At 49.9% G+C, this 16,831-nt stretch overlaps 1 protein-coding gene across 1 annotated transcript in view; it reads right to left on the reverse strand.

Moving 5' to 3' along the window:
* The window catches only part of ARHGAP42 (Rho GTPase activating protein 42), a 501,254-nt gene extending 489,357 nt beyond the window's left edge, over nucleotides 1–11,897 (reverse strand). Inside the window, exon 1 of the mRNA XM_075337479.1 lies at nucleotides 11,440–11,897. Within this exon, the coding sequence (XP_075193594.1) occupies nucleotides 11,440–11,593 (154 nt within the window). The 5' untranslated portion in view covers nucleotides 11,594–11,897. The remainder of the gene's footprint in view (nucleotides 1–11,439) is intronic.
* Nucleotides 11,898–16,831: the final 4,934 nt, after the last annotated feature.

Here is a 16,831-nt window from a genome sequence, read left to right on the forward strand (position 1 = left end):
TCGCAACAATCGCCCATTCGTCCCAGAGACGGTGTGCAACCAGCTGAGGGGATTGTGGTCCGTCTCCACGATGAAGTGGCGCCCGTATAGATAGGGTTGCAGACGCTGCAGGGCCCACACTATGGCCAGGCACTCCTTCTCCATCGTGGAATAGGCAACTTCCCTTGGTAACAGCTTCCTGCTCAGGTACAAGACTGGGTGCTCTTGGCTCGCAGAGTCCACCTGGCTGAGCACCGCACCGAGGCCGAAGTCACTGGCGTCGGTCTGTACTACAAACGGCCGCGTGAAGTCGGCTGCCTGTAGCACGGGCGGGCTGGACAGGGCGTCCTTTAGGGCCTGGAAGGCTGTCTCGCAGTCCATTGTCCAATCGACTGCAGAGGGCAGCTTCTTCTTGGTGAGGTCCGTCAAGGGCTTTGCCAGGCTACTATAGCGTGGAACAAACCTCCTATAGTACCCAGCGGTCCCCAAGAAGGACATCACCTGCTTCTTGGTCCTGGGGGTGGGCCAGGATGCGATGGCTTCCACTTTCTCAGGCTCGGGCTTCAGTGTTCTCCCACCTACCCGGTGACCGAGGTACTGGACCTCGCTCATGGCCAGCTGACACTTTCCCGGCTTGATGGTCAAACCTGCCCGGTGGATCCGCCTGAGCACCTGTGCTAGATGCTCTAGGTGGTCCTCCCAGGTGGGACTGAAGACGGCAATGTCATCTAGGTACGCGGCCGCGTACCCTTCAAGTCCCTTGAGCAGGGTGTTGACCATCCGCTGGAAAGTGGCAGGGGCATTCCTCATCCCGAATGGCATCACCGTGGACTCGTATAGTCCAAATGGGGTAATAAAGGCAGAGCGTTCCCTGGCCTTGCGAGTCAGGGGGATCTGCCAATATCCCCGGCTCAGATCCATGATGGTCAGGTACTGAGCCCCGGCCAACTGATCGAGCAGGTCATCGATGCGTGGCATTGGGTACGCATCGGCGACCGTGACAGCATTGAGCCCCCTGTAGTCCACGCAGAACCGAGTGGTTCGGTCCTTCTTAGGGACGAGGACTACAGGCGAGGCCCAAGCGCTGTTGGATGCCTGGATCACCCCCAGCTTCAGCATCTCGTCAATCTCCTGGCGCATGTGTTGCTGCACCTCCAGGGAGACCCGATATGCTGAACGCCGGATCGGGGGATGATCCCCAGTGTCCACGTGATGGACAGCCAAGTCAGTCCTTCCGGGCTGGTTGGTAAACAACCCCCGGAAGGGGTGTAGGGTGGCCCACAGCTGGGACCGTTGGTCCTCCAAGAGCTGGTGGCCAACCTCCACATCCTCAATGGATCCGCCTGCCCTAACCTGGGCTAGCATATCCAAGAGGGTTTCCGCTTCTCCCTCCTCGGGCAGGTTGCACACGGGGAGCGCACATGCCTCCCGCTCATGATGTGCCTTCATCATGTTCACATGGAAGGGCTTCCGCCTTCCACGGGCAGGGTCCAGGGTGACCAGGTACGTTACAGGGTTGAGCTGCTGGTACACGAGGTATGGGCCTTCCCAGGCTGCCTGAAGCTTGTCCTGTGGTACGGGGACCAGTACCCACACCTTTTGACCCACTTGGTAGGTCCTCTCACAAGCGTTCTGGTCGTACCAACGCTTCTGATCGGCCTGGGCTTGAGCCATATTGTCGTGTACCAGTTGCGTCAAGGCCTGCATTTTGTCCCGGAAGCGCATGACATACTCGATAACCGACACTCCAGGGGTGGCCAAATCCCCTTCCCAAGCCTCTTTCACCAGAGCCAGGGGGCCCCGCACACGTCGCCCGTACAGGAGCTCAAACGGTGAGAATCCTGTTGAGGCCTGTGGAACCTCCCGGTAAGCAAATAACAGGTGTGGGAGATACCGCTCCCAGTCACGCCCATGGGAGTCGACCAACATCTTAAGCATCTGCTTTAAGGTGCCATTGAACCGCTCGCACAGGCCATTAGTCTGTGGATGGTACGGGCTGGCCACCAGATGTCGCACCTGGACTTGCTTACAGAGGGCCTCCATCAGCTGGGACATGAATTGGGTCCCCCGGTCAGTGAGCATTTCCTGGGGAAAACCCACTCGGGAGAAAATCTCCAGCAATGCGGTGGCCACCTTGTCAGCCCGAATGGACGACAAGGCCACTGCTTCTGGGTACCGGGTGGCATAGTCCACTACCGTCAGTATGAAGCGTTTCCCGGAGCTGCTGGGGATGGCCAGCGGGCCGACCAGATCCACAGCCACCCTCCTGAAAGGCTCATCGATGATTGGCAGAGATACCAGTGGGGCTTTGGGGCGTGGCCCCGCCTTCCCCACTCTCTGACAGGTTTCACACGAACGGCAGTAGGCAGCCACATCGGCCCCCATTTTTGGCCAGTAGAAATGCTGGTTTAACCTGGCCTTGGTCTTAGCGATCCCTAGGTGTCCGGCCATCGGAATCTCATGTGCGATCCGCAACAACTCCGTCCGGAACGGATAGGGTACCACCAACTGTCGGTCCCTGGGCCACGCCTCCGGTGAACCCTGCTGGACCGTGGCCCGGTACAGCCGTCCTTGGTCCCAGACCACTCGCTCCGGGTCCGAGTCCGAGGGAGGCTGTGCCGCCTGCTCCTTAAGAGCTTTCAGGCTGTCGTCAGCTTCTAACGCTGCCTGAAACCCCTGACTAGATGTGGCCAGAATCGACGAGACTGTCACATCTTCAGTCAGTACCCCGGGACCTGTGTCCTGGCCTCCACCTGACTCGGCTGCCACTTGGTCAGAAGGGGAAGAGCTATCGGACCTCCGGGAGGCCCCTTGGCTTCCAGCACTCCCACTGCGGGTGACAGCGGCCACAGCCGCTGCGACCGTGGGTCGTGCCTGCTCCTCCTCCGTTCCTGACCAAGTCGCCGGTTCAGGCAGACCTACCTGGCTTCCTGACACCCCGGTTGTGGGGGAACCATGCACCGAGATCTTACCTGGGAGCACTTCCGCTCCTGGACCGGCCCCAATCTCACCTGCCTGTTCCCCTCCTGCAGCAACAGAACCCCGCTGTGAAATCTCTGGGGACCCCACATTTGCTGTGGTAGCCCCCACCCCACACACTGGTCCTCCCCCTGCAGCACCCTGCTCTCTGCTTATCCCTGCAGAGGGCAACAGATCCCAGCTCACAGGCTGGTTACTTGTAGAGGCATTGTCACACCTTTCTCTGACCCCCTCCCCTGTCACAGCTGCAGCTGTGTGTGTGTCTATGGTGTCTATGCAAGCAGAAATATCAGAGTTCACTCCCTCCTCCCTTACATCATTCATAGATAACACATTAACATTGTCCGGAGGCATGTCAGTACGGGCTGAAGGTTCAGCCCTTGGTTGGGGCCCAAACTGGGAGGTTATCTGCCCCAAATCTGTCCCAAGTAGCACGTTTGCAGGGATCCGATCAGTTACCCCCACCTCCCTCACCCCTCGCCCTGCGCCCCAGTCCACATAAATGTCAGCAACAGGCAGCGCCGGGTCAGTGCCTCCAATCCCGGAGACAGCGAGGGTTTTTCCAGGGATCAAGTCTTGGGGGGACACCATCTCAGGCCGCACCAGAGTCACCTCCGAGGCGCTGTCTCGCAGTCCTATGGTCACAGACCGGCCGACGGTGACAGGTTGGAAGCTGTCCAGGGACCTACCACCACCCCCACCCACACAATACACCTTGGGCGGCCCTTGGGACGGGGACGGAGCCGGGGCCTTGGGACGCTGAGGGCACATGGCCTTGAAGTGTCCAGGTAGGTTGCACTGGTGGCACCGTCTTGGTTCCGCCACGGGCCTGGAGAGGGGAGTTGAGGGGGACACCCCCTGCAGTCTAGGGGCAGGTGGGGCAGTCGCAGAATTCATCTTACCCCCTCTCCAGGTGCTGCTGGTGGCCGCTCTCCTGGCCTCAGGGGCCCGGTTGTTGGTGTAGTCATCGGCAAGGGCAGCTGTAGCCGTGGACCCCTTTGGCTTCTGGTCTCGGATGAACTGGCGGAGATCCTCAGGGCAGTTCCACAAGAGTTGCTCCGTGATGAACAAGTCCAGGATCTCCGGTCCGGTGGAAAGCTGCAGGCCTTGGGTCCAGTGGTCGGCAGCTCGGGCAAGTGCCCGCCGGTGGTCAGCCCAGGAGTCCTTTGGTCCCTTCTGTAGGCTCCGGAACTTCTTGCGGTAGGACTCTGGAGTGAGGTTGTACTGTTGGATCAGGGCCCGCTTGATGGTGTCGTAGCCCTGATCTGCCTCAGCAGGCAAGTCCCCAAGGACATCCAGGGCCTTGCCCCTTAAACGGGGGGTCAGGTATTTGGCCCACTGGTCCTTGTCCAGATGGTGCTGCAAGCAAGTCCGTTCAAAAGCAGTCAAGAAAGAGTCCAAGTCTCCATCCTTCTCCAGCACTGGGAAGTCCTCAACACGGACCTTTGGAAGTTTGGTGTCTCGAAGGTCACATGTGGCTGATGAGGGCCGGAGCTGAGCTAGCTGCAGCTGGTAGTCACGGTCTGCCTGTCGCTCTCGCTCTTCACGCGCTGCCTGCCGCTCTCGCTCCGCAGCCTCACGCTCTGCGTGCCGCTCTGCCCTGCGCTCTGCCAGGAGTTCCTTGTAGCCCTTCTGGTCTCCAGCCTGGAGAAGGGCCATAGCCATTTGAAGAAGGCTATCCGAGCCTCCCAGGCTCGGTGGAATGGCACGTGGTGATCTGCGGCACGCTGCGGAGCCTGGTGATTCACTGTCCCTTTCAGAGCGGAGGGCTGGCATCTGGCTCGTTGAGGAACCTTGGGTGAGCTCCTCCTCATCTTGTCCAGCAGTGCCAGGTTGCGCAATGTCCTCGGCAGAACGGTTTTCTGGCGTCGAGCTCCTGGAGGACTCGTGGGCAACCTCCTCATTGCTGTCCACAGCACCGTCCTCCCTCTCTTCGGCTCCTGCCTTAGCATTGGCCAGTTGCATAGCTCTGCTCCTGGTGCCATCAGCCATTCTTGCAGACTTTTGGTCACTGACACAGAACTGACACCTGATGCCTCCACACACCTTACAGTATCTGCACTCTGACACTCTAGTGTTGAGCTAGTCTGAAGACCCCAGCAGCCACAGCTGCTGCAGGCAGTCTTTAGTGTCTGGGAGTATGGGTCTCACACTCACACACACTATTATCTCGATCCCACCGCTATGCCACCAATATGTCACAAACCACCGGGGGGTCACTCAGAAATCCCCCGCGCTGGCTACCAGTACGTCACAATCGGGGGGTAACAAGTGGGGGGTCACCCCTCCTTTATACCTCCCGACCGACAGACAGAGCACGTGACGCGCTCTCTAGCGCCCCTCTTATAGTCAGGCCAATTATGGAATTGCCCGACAATAAGCAAGGAGGCCGCTATACTACTTATGCCGATTATTGAAGGGTCCCCGGTGAGAGTAGGGTATATATTCCCCCGACCTCCGCGGGCGGAATATATAAAATCTCCCCGAATCTCACTGGCCTCCCCACAATAATCCTTGGCACAATTCGCTGCCACCAACCGATTTACGGTAACTATTAGCCGAACACACAGACGTGGGATTCAAGATCGAGATAACAGAACAGCCCAAGATTAATTATATAATTTAATCAGCCTAAAGCACACTAGAACTACAATATATACAATAGGGAATCTACAGAATATACATATGTCAGAGTACAGTTACAATCAAAGCATGGGTTACAAACAGGCATACACAGTTCCAGCAGTTACCTTGTTGCGTCTGGCCACAGGGGGGCGCTGTAGACCAGGTTTCCAGGAACTCCCTCACAGGTCTTTCCCAACCAGGCCCCCGAGCAGAAGAACACTGGAAAATGGCCGAAGTAGGGTTATCAACCTGGGCAATCCAGGTCCCCTCCTACCTTAGTGACCTCACAGGGAAGCACTGCTCCACCCCTGGCTGGAGTTATGGACAAAATCCACAACATGGAATATGGCCATAACTTGGCCTGGGAGCGTCGTAGGCGGACGCCAATGCTCTCATTGTGACAGTTATGAATTTAGCTACAGAACGAGGGGACTCATGACCTGTCTGCCAGTTCCCCATTGGCTGATATCACGCCTGGGGCATTTCCCAATGTCCTGCTCCCATAAAAAGGGTGTGCCGGCATCGTCCACATGCGGAGACACCATTTTTATGGTTGCCATATTTATCGGAAATATGGCTTGCGAGATATGAACCATTTTTTACTGGAGTCGTTCTGTCTGGCTATTTCCATAGCCTTGCTAATGAGATACAACTCTTGTTACAGGGTGACGGCAGGGAGTCATCCTGTGTCCATTGTTCCCACACCACCTCATTTCCATATCACAGGACATGGCCATGGGATTTGTTGCTAAACCAGTTGTGTGAAGGAAAGGGGGGGTGACACCAGGAGAGGGCTTCCTGACATACTTGAATATCATGATTTATCGTCATATCTCCGGATTTACCTCACAGGGGGTAAAGTTAAATGCTGCAGATCCAAGGGCTCAAAGAGCCAAACAGGGCATAGGAGGGAATAAAGTGTGTTTTCAGCGCTGCTGTATAAAGATGATATCATGCAGTAATGTAAAAACACTGGCTTATTCCACCAACGCGTTTCAAAGTCTCCGACTTGAAATGCATTGATCGAATAAACCACTGTATGATATTGTCTTACAGCAGAATAAAACCCAAAACACTTTATACCCTCCTATTGACATCAGTGTGAACAGAGCCTACAGCTATTGGTGAATTTGTCAGGGCCATTGGTCAGCACAACACATATGGCATGCATTGAGTGAAAACAGAAGATTTCCAGCATCTTGTGTGGTATGTTGTTGTCACCGATACCCATTAGGTCCTCCCGCAACATGAAGTGAGGACCGTCTGCCATGAAGAACCAGACTGGACTCCGAACTAGGGCAGCACGAAACAAATTACTCATCTGTAAAGCTGACCTACAGTCATACATGCCAACACATAGTGATTCCGAGTCTCTTAATGTGCATGTGTATGACGGGAATGAGTTATGGCACAGCATCAAACACCAAAGCACAGACAATGATGGGGCAAGAACTCTTGCGTGGTGCCTGGGAATTTTGCCCTCTCTCAGGTCTACAGGTCAAATCCCCTTTTTGTAGAAGCCACCCAGACTTTTCATGAAAGTTGGCAAGTATGACAATACTTCTTGCCAAGCATCTTCCTCCTCCTTTGAGTTGGGGATAAGCACAGAGTAAAGTTGCAGTCATGCTGTAGGAAACCATGCTGTGGTCTGTAAAGAAAAAGGAGGCAAGTGGTCTTGCGCCGCCCTTCTCAACAGCATTGGATGAGTAGGAAGCAGGAGGAGATGTCTTCAATAACATAGCGCTATGCGCAGGCGCTGACTCTGACGCCATCCTAGTGAAGAGTTGATGAAATACTTCACGCATGCAGGAAATAAATGACATGGCGGTAAAAAGGCCAGGCAAAGAGAATGGGGCGGAAAAAGAATGCAGGACCCACATAGTCACATCCTGATGCACACGCCAATCAAACGAGCCATTCATTTCTGGGACTTGGATTACAAATATATCAGCAATCAGACATGCAATCTGTCAATTAAAGGCATCATTACGGTCAGCTTCCTAGCGCCAGTGTGACTCCGGCTTTACTTTATTTATGAAATCCCGCTAGTTGGTTCCCTTTAAGCCTCCACCAGACACAATAGATAGTTGTTGGCCGACCGACGGTTCATTCAGCTGTCCTCCAGACTCCTAATACATGGAGCGCTCGCTCTTCTAATGGCGGGTTTGGTCAATATTAGTCTAATGTGTATGGGGTCTTGCAGTCTGTGGTCACCAACCAAAATGCTGTGAACATCCTCCTACCTACCGGCATCTGCCACCTCAGATTTATACCGTACGCATGAACGACGTTGCGTCTGGCCTGCTACACAGACAACATATTGAGGATGTCACCAGGTCAGGGGTTTTGGTCCGTGGCTGCAGTAAAGAAACAAACAATCAGATAAAACCTGGAAGCCATCATTGTGCCGGCCATTTTTAAATTTTTATTTTTTTCTCACACCTATTAATTTGAATGGATGAGTCCTTCTTGGATCAAAAATGGACATCGCTCCTTTTTGTTTTCCTATTTTTGCGACCTATGAGCATCCCCATAGACTATAACAGGTATTATCTATTATAGCGCCATTTATGCCATGAGGCTTCACATCTGGGTAGGTTTTCTATCTTTGGAGAACATATATGTGAAGAACGGGAACTTTTCTGTCATTTTGGGAAAAACAGGATAATGTTTTTGTGTTCTATTCGACGCGTCTAGTTTATAAAAGATCAGTAACGAGAAGTTATAGAGATCGGCATAGACTTGTGCCGGCAATTTTTACATTAGGGTACAAACTGTTAAAAAATGTGCCAATATTACAAAATATTCCCCAATTATTAATTACCACACTCATATCACCGGGGATCAAACCCCACAAACTTATCCCGCATTCCAGGCAAATATTCCTCAGAGAAATTGTCAGTGTTATATAAATAAACATAGAATAATACAGTTAGGTCCAGAAATATTTGGACAGTGGCACAAGTTTTGTTATTTTAGCTGTTTACAAAAACATGTTCAGAAATACAATTATATATATATAATATGGGCTGAAAGTGCACACTCCCAGCTGCAATATGAGAGTTTTCACATCCAAATCGGAGAAAGGGTTTAGGAATCATAGCTCTGTAATGCATAGCCTCCTCTTTTTCAAGGGACCAAAAGTAATCGGACAAGGGACTCTAAGTGCTGCAATTAACTCTGAAGGCGTCTCCCTCGTTAACCTGTAATCAATGAAGTAGTTAAAAGGTCTGGGGTTGATTACAGGTGTCTGGTTTTGCATTTGGAAGCTGTTGCTGTGACCAGACAACATGCGGTCTAAGTAACTCTCAATTGAGGTGAAGCAGAACATCCTGAGGCTGAAAAAAAAGAAAAAATCCATCAGAGAGATAGCAGACATGCTTGGAGTAGCAAAATCAACAGTCGGGTACATTCTGAGAAAAAAGGAATTGACTGGTGAGCTTGGGAACTCAAAAAGGCCTGGGCGTCCACGGATGACAACAGTGGTGGATGATCGCCGCATACTTTCTTTGGTGAAGAAGAACCCGTTCACAACATCAACTGAAGTCCAGAACACTCTCAGTGAAGTAGGTGTATCTGTCTCTAAGTCAACAGTAAAGAGAAGACTCCATGAAAGTAAATACAAAGGGTTCACATCTAGATGCAAACCATTCATCAATTCCAAAAATAGACAGGCCAGAGTTAAATTTGCTGAAAAACACCTCATGAAGCCAGCTCAGTTCTGGAAAAGTATTCTATGGACAGATGAGACAAAGATCAACCTGTACCAGAATGATGGGAAGAAAAAAGTTTGGAGAAGAAAGGGAATGGCACATGATCCAAGGCACACCACATCCTCTGTAAAACATGGTGGAGGCAACGTGATGGCATGGGCATGCATGGCTTTCAATGGCACTGGGTCACTTGTGTTTATTGATGACATAACAGCAGACAAGAGTAGCCGGATGAATTCTGAAGTGTACCGGGATATACTTTCAGCCCAGATTCAGCCAAATGCCGCAAAGTTGATCGGATGGCGCTTCATAGTACAGATGGACAATGACCCCAAGCATACGCTCAAAGCTACCCAGGAGTTAATGAGTGCAAAAAAGTGGAACATTCTGCAATGGCCAAGTCAATCACCAGATCTTAACCCAATTGAGCATGCATTTCACTTGCTCAAATCCAGACTTAAGACGGAAAGACCCACAAACAAGCAACACCTGAAGGCTGCGGCTGTGAAGGCCTGGCAAAGCATTAAGTAGGAGGAAACCCAGCGTTTGGTGATGTCCATGGGTTCCAGACTTAAGGCAGTGATTGCCTCCAAAGGATTCACAACAAAATATTGAAAATAAAAATATTTTGTTTGGGTTTGGTTTATTTGTCCAATTACTTTTGACCTCCTAAAATGTGGAGTGTTTGTAAAGAAATGTGTACAATTCCTACAATTTCTATCAGATATTTTTGTTTAAACCTTCAAATTAAACGTTACAATCTGCACTTGAATTCTGTTGTAGAGGTTTCATTTCAAATCCAATGTGGTGGCATGCAGAGCCCAACTCGCGAAAATTGTGTCACTGTCCAAATATTTCTGGACCTAACTGTATAAACAATAAACATCACTAAGCACGTCTATGACTAGCATTAGCTTTCAAGAGATTCTGCAGCAGCTATACACGTAGAAATATCTTGTGAAACCCCAAAGTTTTTACTCCCCTTTCCTGGCAAATCATTCCACAAGGAAAATGTCAGTATATGTAAATAAAGAATAAAATAGTAAACAACACACAACACTCAGCACGTCTATGACTAGCATTAGCTTCCAAGAGATTCCGCAGCAGCTACACAAGCAGAAATATCTTGAGAAACCCCAAACTTTTAGGCTCTGTTCAGATTAGAAAAAAGATTTTTCTCAAGAAATTTCTTGAGTCTGAAAGATTAGCGCAGTTGCGTTAAAAAAAACCGCACTAATAACGCACTGAAAACCACATGGAGTTTTACCGCGTTTTTTTCTGCAGGCATTATCTATGGCAAAAAACGCAGGTACCTGCAGAAAAGAAGTGACATTGCTTTCTTTTTCTCAAGAAATTCTGTAGAAAGAATGTTCTTGAGAAAAAAAAAGCAGGTAAAAACGCAGTGTGAACAAGGCCTTAATTCCCTTTTCTTGGCAAACATTCCACAAAGAAATTGTCAGTGTTACATAAGGAATAAAATAGTAAACAACAAACAACACTCAGCACGTCTATGACTAGCATTAGCTTCCAAGAGGTTCCGCAGCAGCTACACAAGTAGAAATATCTTGTGAAACCCTAAACTTTTATTCCCTTCTTGGCAAAACATTCCACAAAGAAATTGTCAGTGTTATATAAATAAACATAGAATAAAAAAAATGAACAACAAACAACACTCAGCACGTCTATGACTAGCATTAGCTTCCAAGAGATTCCGCAGCAGCTATACACGTAGAAATATCTTGTGAAACCCCAAACTTTTATTCCCCATTCCTGACAAACATCCCACAAAGAATATGTCAGTGTTATGCAAATAAAGAATAAAATAGTAAACAACAAACAACAAAGCACGTCTATGACTAGCATTAGCTTCCAAGAGATTCTGCAGCAGCTACACAAGTAGAAATATCTTGTGAAACCCCAAAGTTTTTACTCCCCTTTCCTGACAAACATCCCACAAAGAATATGTCAGTGTTATGTAAATAAGGAATAAAATAGTAAACAACAAAGCACGTCTATGACTAGCATTAGCTTCCAAGAGATTCCGCAGCAGCTACACAAGCAGACACTACAGATACAAACTTTCCCCCCAGCAATTTTCTGCAATGCAAAGTCTTGCTGCAACATGTCAGGGCTGTGCACTTACTTCTCAAGGCTCCCACCAGCATGTTCCCATCTTTAATTAACTCCTTGATGAACTTATTGGTCCTTTCCAGCTCAATTTCATGACACTTGAGCCTTTCCCTGAAGTCTGGGGAATCCAAGCAAGAATCACTGAACTCCAGAGTGGGGAGTCCCATTGTAAATAAGAAGCCTTTAGATCCTTGGAGGGAAGAAATCTTCTTGCAAAAGTTTCTTTTTCAGGAGGGAAGTTTCTGCTTCCTTAATCCCAGCAGGGAGACTCAGAGGCTGCACAGCAATGGTGCTGACCCTGCTGCATGGTCCCTGAGCTCAGGACAGAGGACTCTGCTGCTGCTGCTGCTGCACAGAGGAAACTCTACTTTTCAGACATTTCCGGCAGATCAGACTCTTTCTTAGCTTCTTTCCTCCTCCCTTCTGCACAATGCAGCCAGGCTGATCAATGCTGCTGAAGCCAATGCAAGTGTAGACTCTGATCCCAACAGATCCCCCCACCACCCCCCACACTGAGTTCTTGCCACACAGGGACTCCCAGCAAGGTCACACTCAGGTCTCCTTACATTCCTAGATAAACTCCAGTCTGCACCCCCTTCCCCCTTTGTCCTGGATTCCTCCTTTTTTTAGCTGCAGGGAAATAGGAAGAAGCTAAATTAAGAAGATTGCAAGAGAAGAATCCTTGGAGCTGGGAAAATGCAGCTGATGACATCACCCAGAGCCGGGCTGCAGTGATCACATAGGAAACTTAGATCACATATAGAGCACAAAGTTTTGTAAAAGAATTGGAAAGTTGACAAGTTTGTCTCTAGAGCGCCATCTGTGGGGAGAGAGTGGAACTGCATCACCTCTGTGTGTCAGTGATACGATCCAAGCTGCTGTGGTGGAAGGTTATCTGTGACATTGAGAAGACGAAATAGTAATAATACCTTTATTTATATAGTGCCAGCACTTTACAACTCAGAGGGGATATATATTATTATTATTTATTATTATAGCGCCATTTATTCCATGGCGCTTTACAAGTGAAAGAGGGTATACGTACAACAATCATTAACAGTACAAAACAGACTGGTATAGGAGGAGAGAGGACCCTGCCCGCGAGGGCTCACAGTCTACAGGAGGACAGAGGACCCTGCCCGCGAGGGCTCACAGTCTATAGGAGGAGAGAGGACCCTGCCCGCGAGGGCTCACAGTCTATAGGAGAAGAGAGGACCCTGCCCGCGAGGGCTCACAGTCTACAGGAGGAGAGAGGACCCTGCCCGCGAGGGCTCACAGTCTACAGGAGGAGAGAGGACCCTGCCCGCGAGGGCTCACAGTCTACAGGAGGAGAGAGGACCCTGCCCGCGAGGGCTCACAGTCTACAGGAGGAGAGAGGACCCTGCCCGCGAGGGCTCACAGTCTACAGGGAATGGGTGATGGTACAATAGGTGAGGACAGAGCTGGTTGCGCAGTGGACAGACAATACTATTATTAATAATTATTATAGCGCCATTTATTCCATGGCGCTTTACATGTAAAAGGGGTATACAAAATAGAGACTGGTACAATAACCATAAACAATACAAGGCACAGACAGGTACAGGAGGACAGAGGTCCCTGCCCACGAGGGCTCACAGTCTACAAGGGATGGGTGAAGATACAGTAGGTGAGGGTAGAGCTGGTCGTGCAGCGCTATATCAGACTGAGGGTTACTGCAAGTTGTAGGCTTGTCGGAAGAGGTGGGTCTTCAGGTTCCTTTTAAAGCTAGTCAAGGTAGGCGAGAGTCTGATGTGTTGAGGCAGAGCATTCCAGAGTATGGGGGAGGCACGGGAGAAATCTTGGATGCGATGGTGGGAAGAGGAGATAAGAGAGGAGTAAAGAAGGAGATCTTGCGAGGATCGAAGGTTACGTGCAGGTAGGTACCGGGAGACTAGGTCACAGATGTAGGGAGGAGACAGGTTGTGGATGGCTTTGTAGGTCATGGTTAGTGTTTTGAACTGGAGTCATTGGGCAATGGGAAGCCAGTGAAGGGATTGGCAGAGAAGAGAGGTCAGGGAGTAGCTGGGGGACAGGTGGATCAGTCATGTAGCATAGTTTAGACAAGATAAGACATTACAGAGTAATACAATTCATCAGATGAGATAGGGCCCTGCTCACAATCTTATAATCTATGAAGAAATTAGGGGGGCAATAAAAATAATTCTGGGAATGGTTGAATCCTGTCCCATACCGTACACACTCAAACTAATAGCATGGGGTCTGTATTCAGGATCTGGACTGGTATCTACTCTAGGACCTGCTCCTGCACCATATGAATCTGTCATCAGGTGCCTCCACCATCATCGGTGATGGGGGAGACATCAGGACTAGAGATGAGTGAACCCAAGGTTTGGTGTTTGTACCAAACATAGACTTTGCAAACAAAACAGAGTTCAGGTGGTTTACACATGCAAACTACTCACGTGAGCATTGCTGTGCTTGGGAACACTCGGTGCTCGGCCCAGTGAGAGTCGCTTGCAGTGTTAGGGCCGTTTCACAGTTCCGGCATTTTGCTGGATTGCCGGATCCGGCGCACTCAAGTACAGTGTATACAGTACAATGGCAGTGCGGCAACAGAGCATGTGACCGTAGCTTGCCGCGATGCCATTGTACAGTATTAACATTGTAATGGAGTGTGCCGGATCTGTCAATCCGGCGAAATGCCGGATGTGTGAAACAGCCCTTACGGTGCACACTGGAGGGGGGGGGGGGTAACAGCAGCATGATTGGATGTAGTGTGCTACGAACAAAAAAAATGGAAAAATCTGCCTACCCACCCCAGAAGTAATCTGTTTATGGCTGGAGACATGAACTGCCCAATCAGTGACTTCCATTGGGGTTCAGGTCAAGTTCCCAACCTGATCTTAATTAAAAGTTCGGCTGCTCACACCGACCCGTACTTCCATGGGTTCGCTCAACTCCAATCAGGATCAGAAGCCTAGCGCTGTTCAGACACTGACTAGGGTGGCTGGGATCTGTAGTGCCGCCCAGTCTGACAGTATGGCTACAGTCACACTTGCGACAATTGCATGTCACTTCCCGGACTGGCCGGTGGCTCTCCTGAGAGGAGCAGGTCAGCTTCATGTAGTTCTATGCAGCTGACAAGCTTCTATCAGGAGAGCCAACGGCTGGTCCGGGCGATGCAATGCTTATGCAAGTGTGACCCCAGCCTATAGGGTGAAGGTGTGCTGTCAGATGCAGTAATCAGCTCCATACCTTGGCAGCACCACACCCTACTAAATCTCCCCACTTCCTAAGGCTATCCACCAGATATACGGTACTTTTGCTTGCCTGGGTCGCAAACCCTGATTTTCCGTTCCTGGGTTTTTAGTAGATTTGCCCCTTTCTGGTCATTATCCTATCTGATGGTTTTTGTACCATGTCTGCCCTCCTGGTTCTGACTCGGATCCTCACCATTCCTGCACCCCCAAAAAGCAGCTGATTCGGTGTCTCTAGTCAAGGGATCCCTATATAAGACCAGATCCTAGTACAGGGGTTAAATGGTGAAGGCCAGAGCAGCCCCGCTTGGGATACGGTAAGCGGAGTGGGTAGCGCGAAGCCTGTTTTGGTAGCCAGTTAAGAGCAGGTAAATACAAACAATGATGATGCCGTGACTTATCATGTGCTCGTATAGAATCCTCCTGAGCCTCATAATAGAAAATAGGGGCCTGGAGATTTGAGCATTAGCAGTGGTGATCTGACGATGGCTGATGTGGAGGGTCTGGAGAGGTGAATGGTAAAGTGGATAGAAGGATTTTTTTTTTTTTACATTTTGATTGCCTTTCATGATCCAGAAAAAAATTCTGAATACATGCGGAAGTGAATTAAAAAAAAAAATCTACATTTTACCTACTGCGTATCTCTGTAACATTCAATTCCCATTTCTAATGAAAATAAGACCTACCAAAAAATAAACCATTGCACGATTTTACAGGATTTTTGGAGTTAGGGGGAGTCAAACTGTGCAATTTCTCAGGGCTCCACTCTCTTAGGCCGGCTTCTCACTTGCGGTTATCTCGCACGAGTGCAATGCGAGAAATTCTCGCATTGCTCTCGGACCCATGTTAATCAATGAGGCAGCTCCCATCTGCTAATTTTTTCTCAGTCCAAATCGGACTGAGAATAAAATTGCAGCATGCTGCGTTTAGGAGAGTTTCTCGCTCGAGTATCTCCAATGCAACTCTATAGGAGCGGGTAAATAAACGGCTGTTACACAGATCGGCACACACCATCCTAGTGACATCCGCTTTTCTAAATACATTTATCACATGTTTCACAAAACACTGGAAATGAGTGAGGTTTCACAATGTCGGTCCATCTCTATCTCTGTTAGTCGGTCTCTCCCTCTCGGTCTCTATTCTCTCTCTGTCGGTCGGTCACTATCTCTGTCCCTCTCTCTCTGTCCATGTCGGTCTATTCCTCTCCCCCCCTCTCTCATATTCACCGATCCACGATCACCAGCGCGGTGCTGCACGTCGTTCACACTGCTTCGGCGGCTTCTCCTCTTTTGAAAAAGCCGGCCGCTCATTATTCAATCTCGTATTCCCTACTTTCCCCGCCCACCGGCGCCTATGATTGGTTGCAGTCAGACACGCCCCCACGATGAGTGACAGCTGTCTCACTGCAACCAATCACAGCAGCCGGTGGACGGGTCTATATCATGCAGTAAAATAAATAAATAAATAATTAAAAAAAAAGGCGTGCGGTTCCCCCCAATTTTAATACCAGCCAGGGTAAAGCCACACAGCTGAAGGCTGGTATTATCAGGATGGGGAGCCCCCCGTTATGGGGAGCCCCCCAGCCTAACAATATCAGCCAGCAGCCACCCGGAATAGCCGCATCCATTGGATGCGACAGTCCTGGGACCATCCCGAATTGCCCTGGTGCGGTGGCAATTGAGGTAATAAGGAGTTAATGGCAGCAGCCCATAGCTGCCACTAAGTCCTAGGATAATCGAGGCAGGCGTCTCCCCGAGATACCTTTCATGATTAACCTGTAAGATAAAGAAAATGAAGACATACAACAAAAAATCCTTTATTTGAAATAAATAACAAAAAAAAACAACCCTCTTTCACCACTTTAATCAAGTCCCCAAATACCCTTCCATGTCCAACGTAATCCACAGAGGTCCCACGACGCTTTCAGCTCTGCTACATCGGAAGCTGACAGAGAGTGGTCACAGACCACGACCGCTCTCTGTGAGCTCCCCGCAGCAACTGAAGTGAGTCGCGCTATCAGCGATGACGTCACTCAGGTTACCTGCGGCCACAGATCTCAGCGGGAGGACTTCTGCTGTGGCCGCGGGTAACCTCAGTGACGGCACCGCTGATCGCGCAGCTCATTGCGGTCACTTAGGGGATTTGCAGTCACCGGTGAGACCTTCA

Source organism: Anomaloglossus baeobatrachus, chromosome 2 (genome assembly GCF_048569485.1).
Source record: "Anomaloglossus baeobatrachus isolate aAnoBae1 chromosome 2, aAnoBae1.hap1, whole genome shotgun sequence".
NCBI classification, from domain to species: domain Eukaryota; kingdom Metazoa; phylum Chordata; class Amphibia; order Anura; family Aromobatidae; genus Anomaloglossus; species Anomaloglossus baeobatrachus.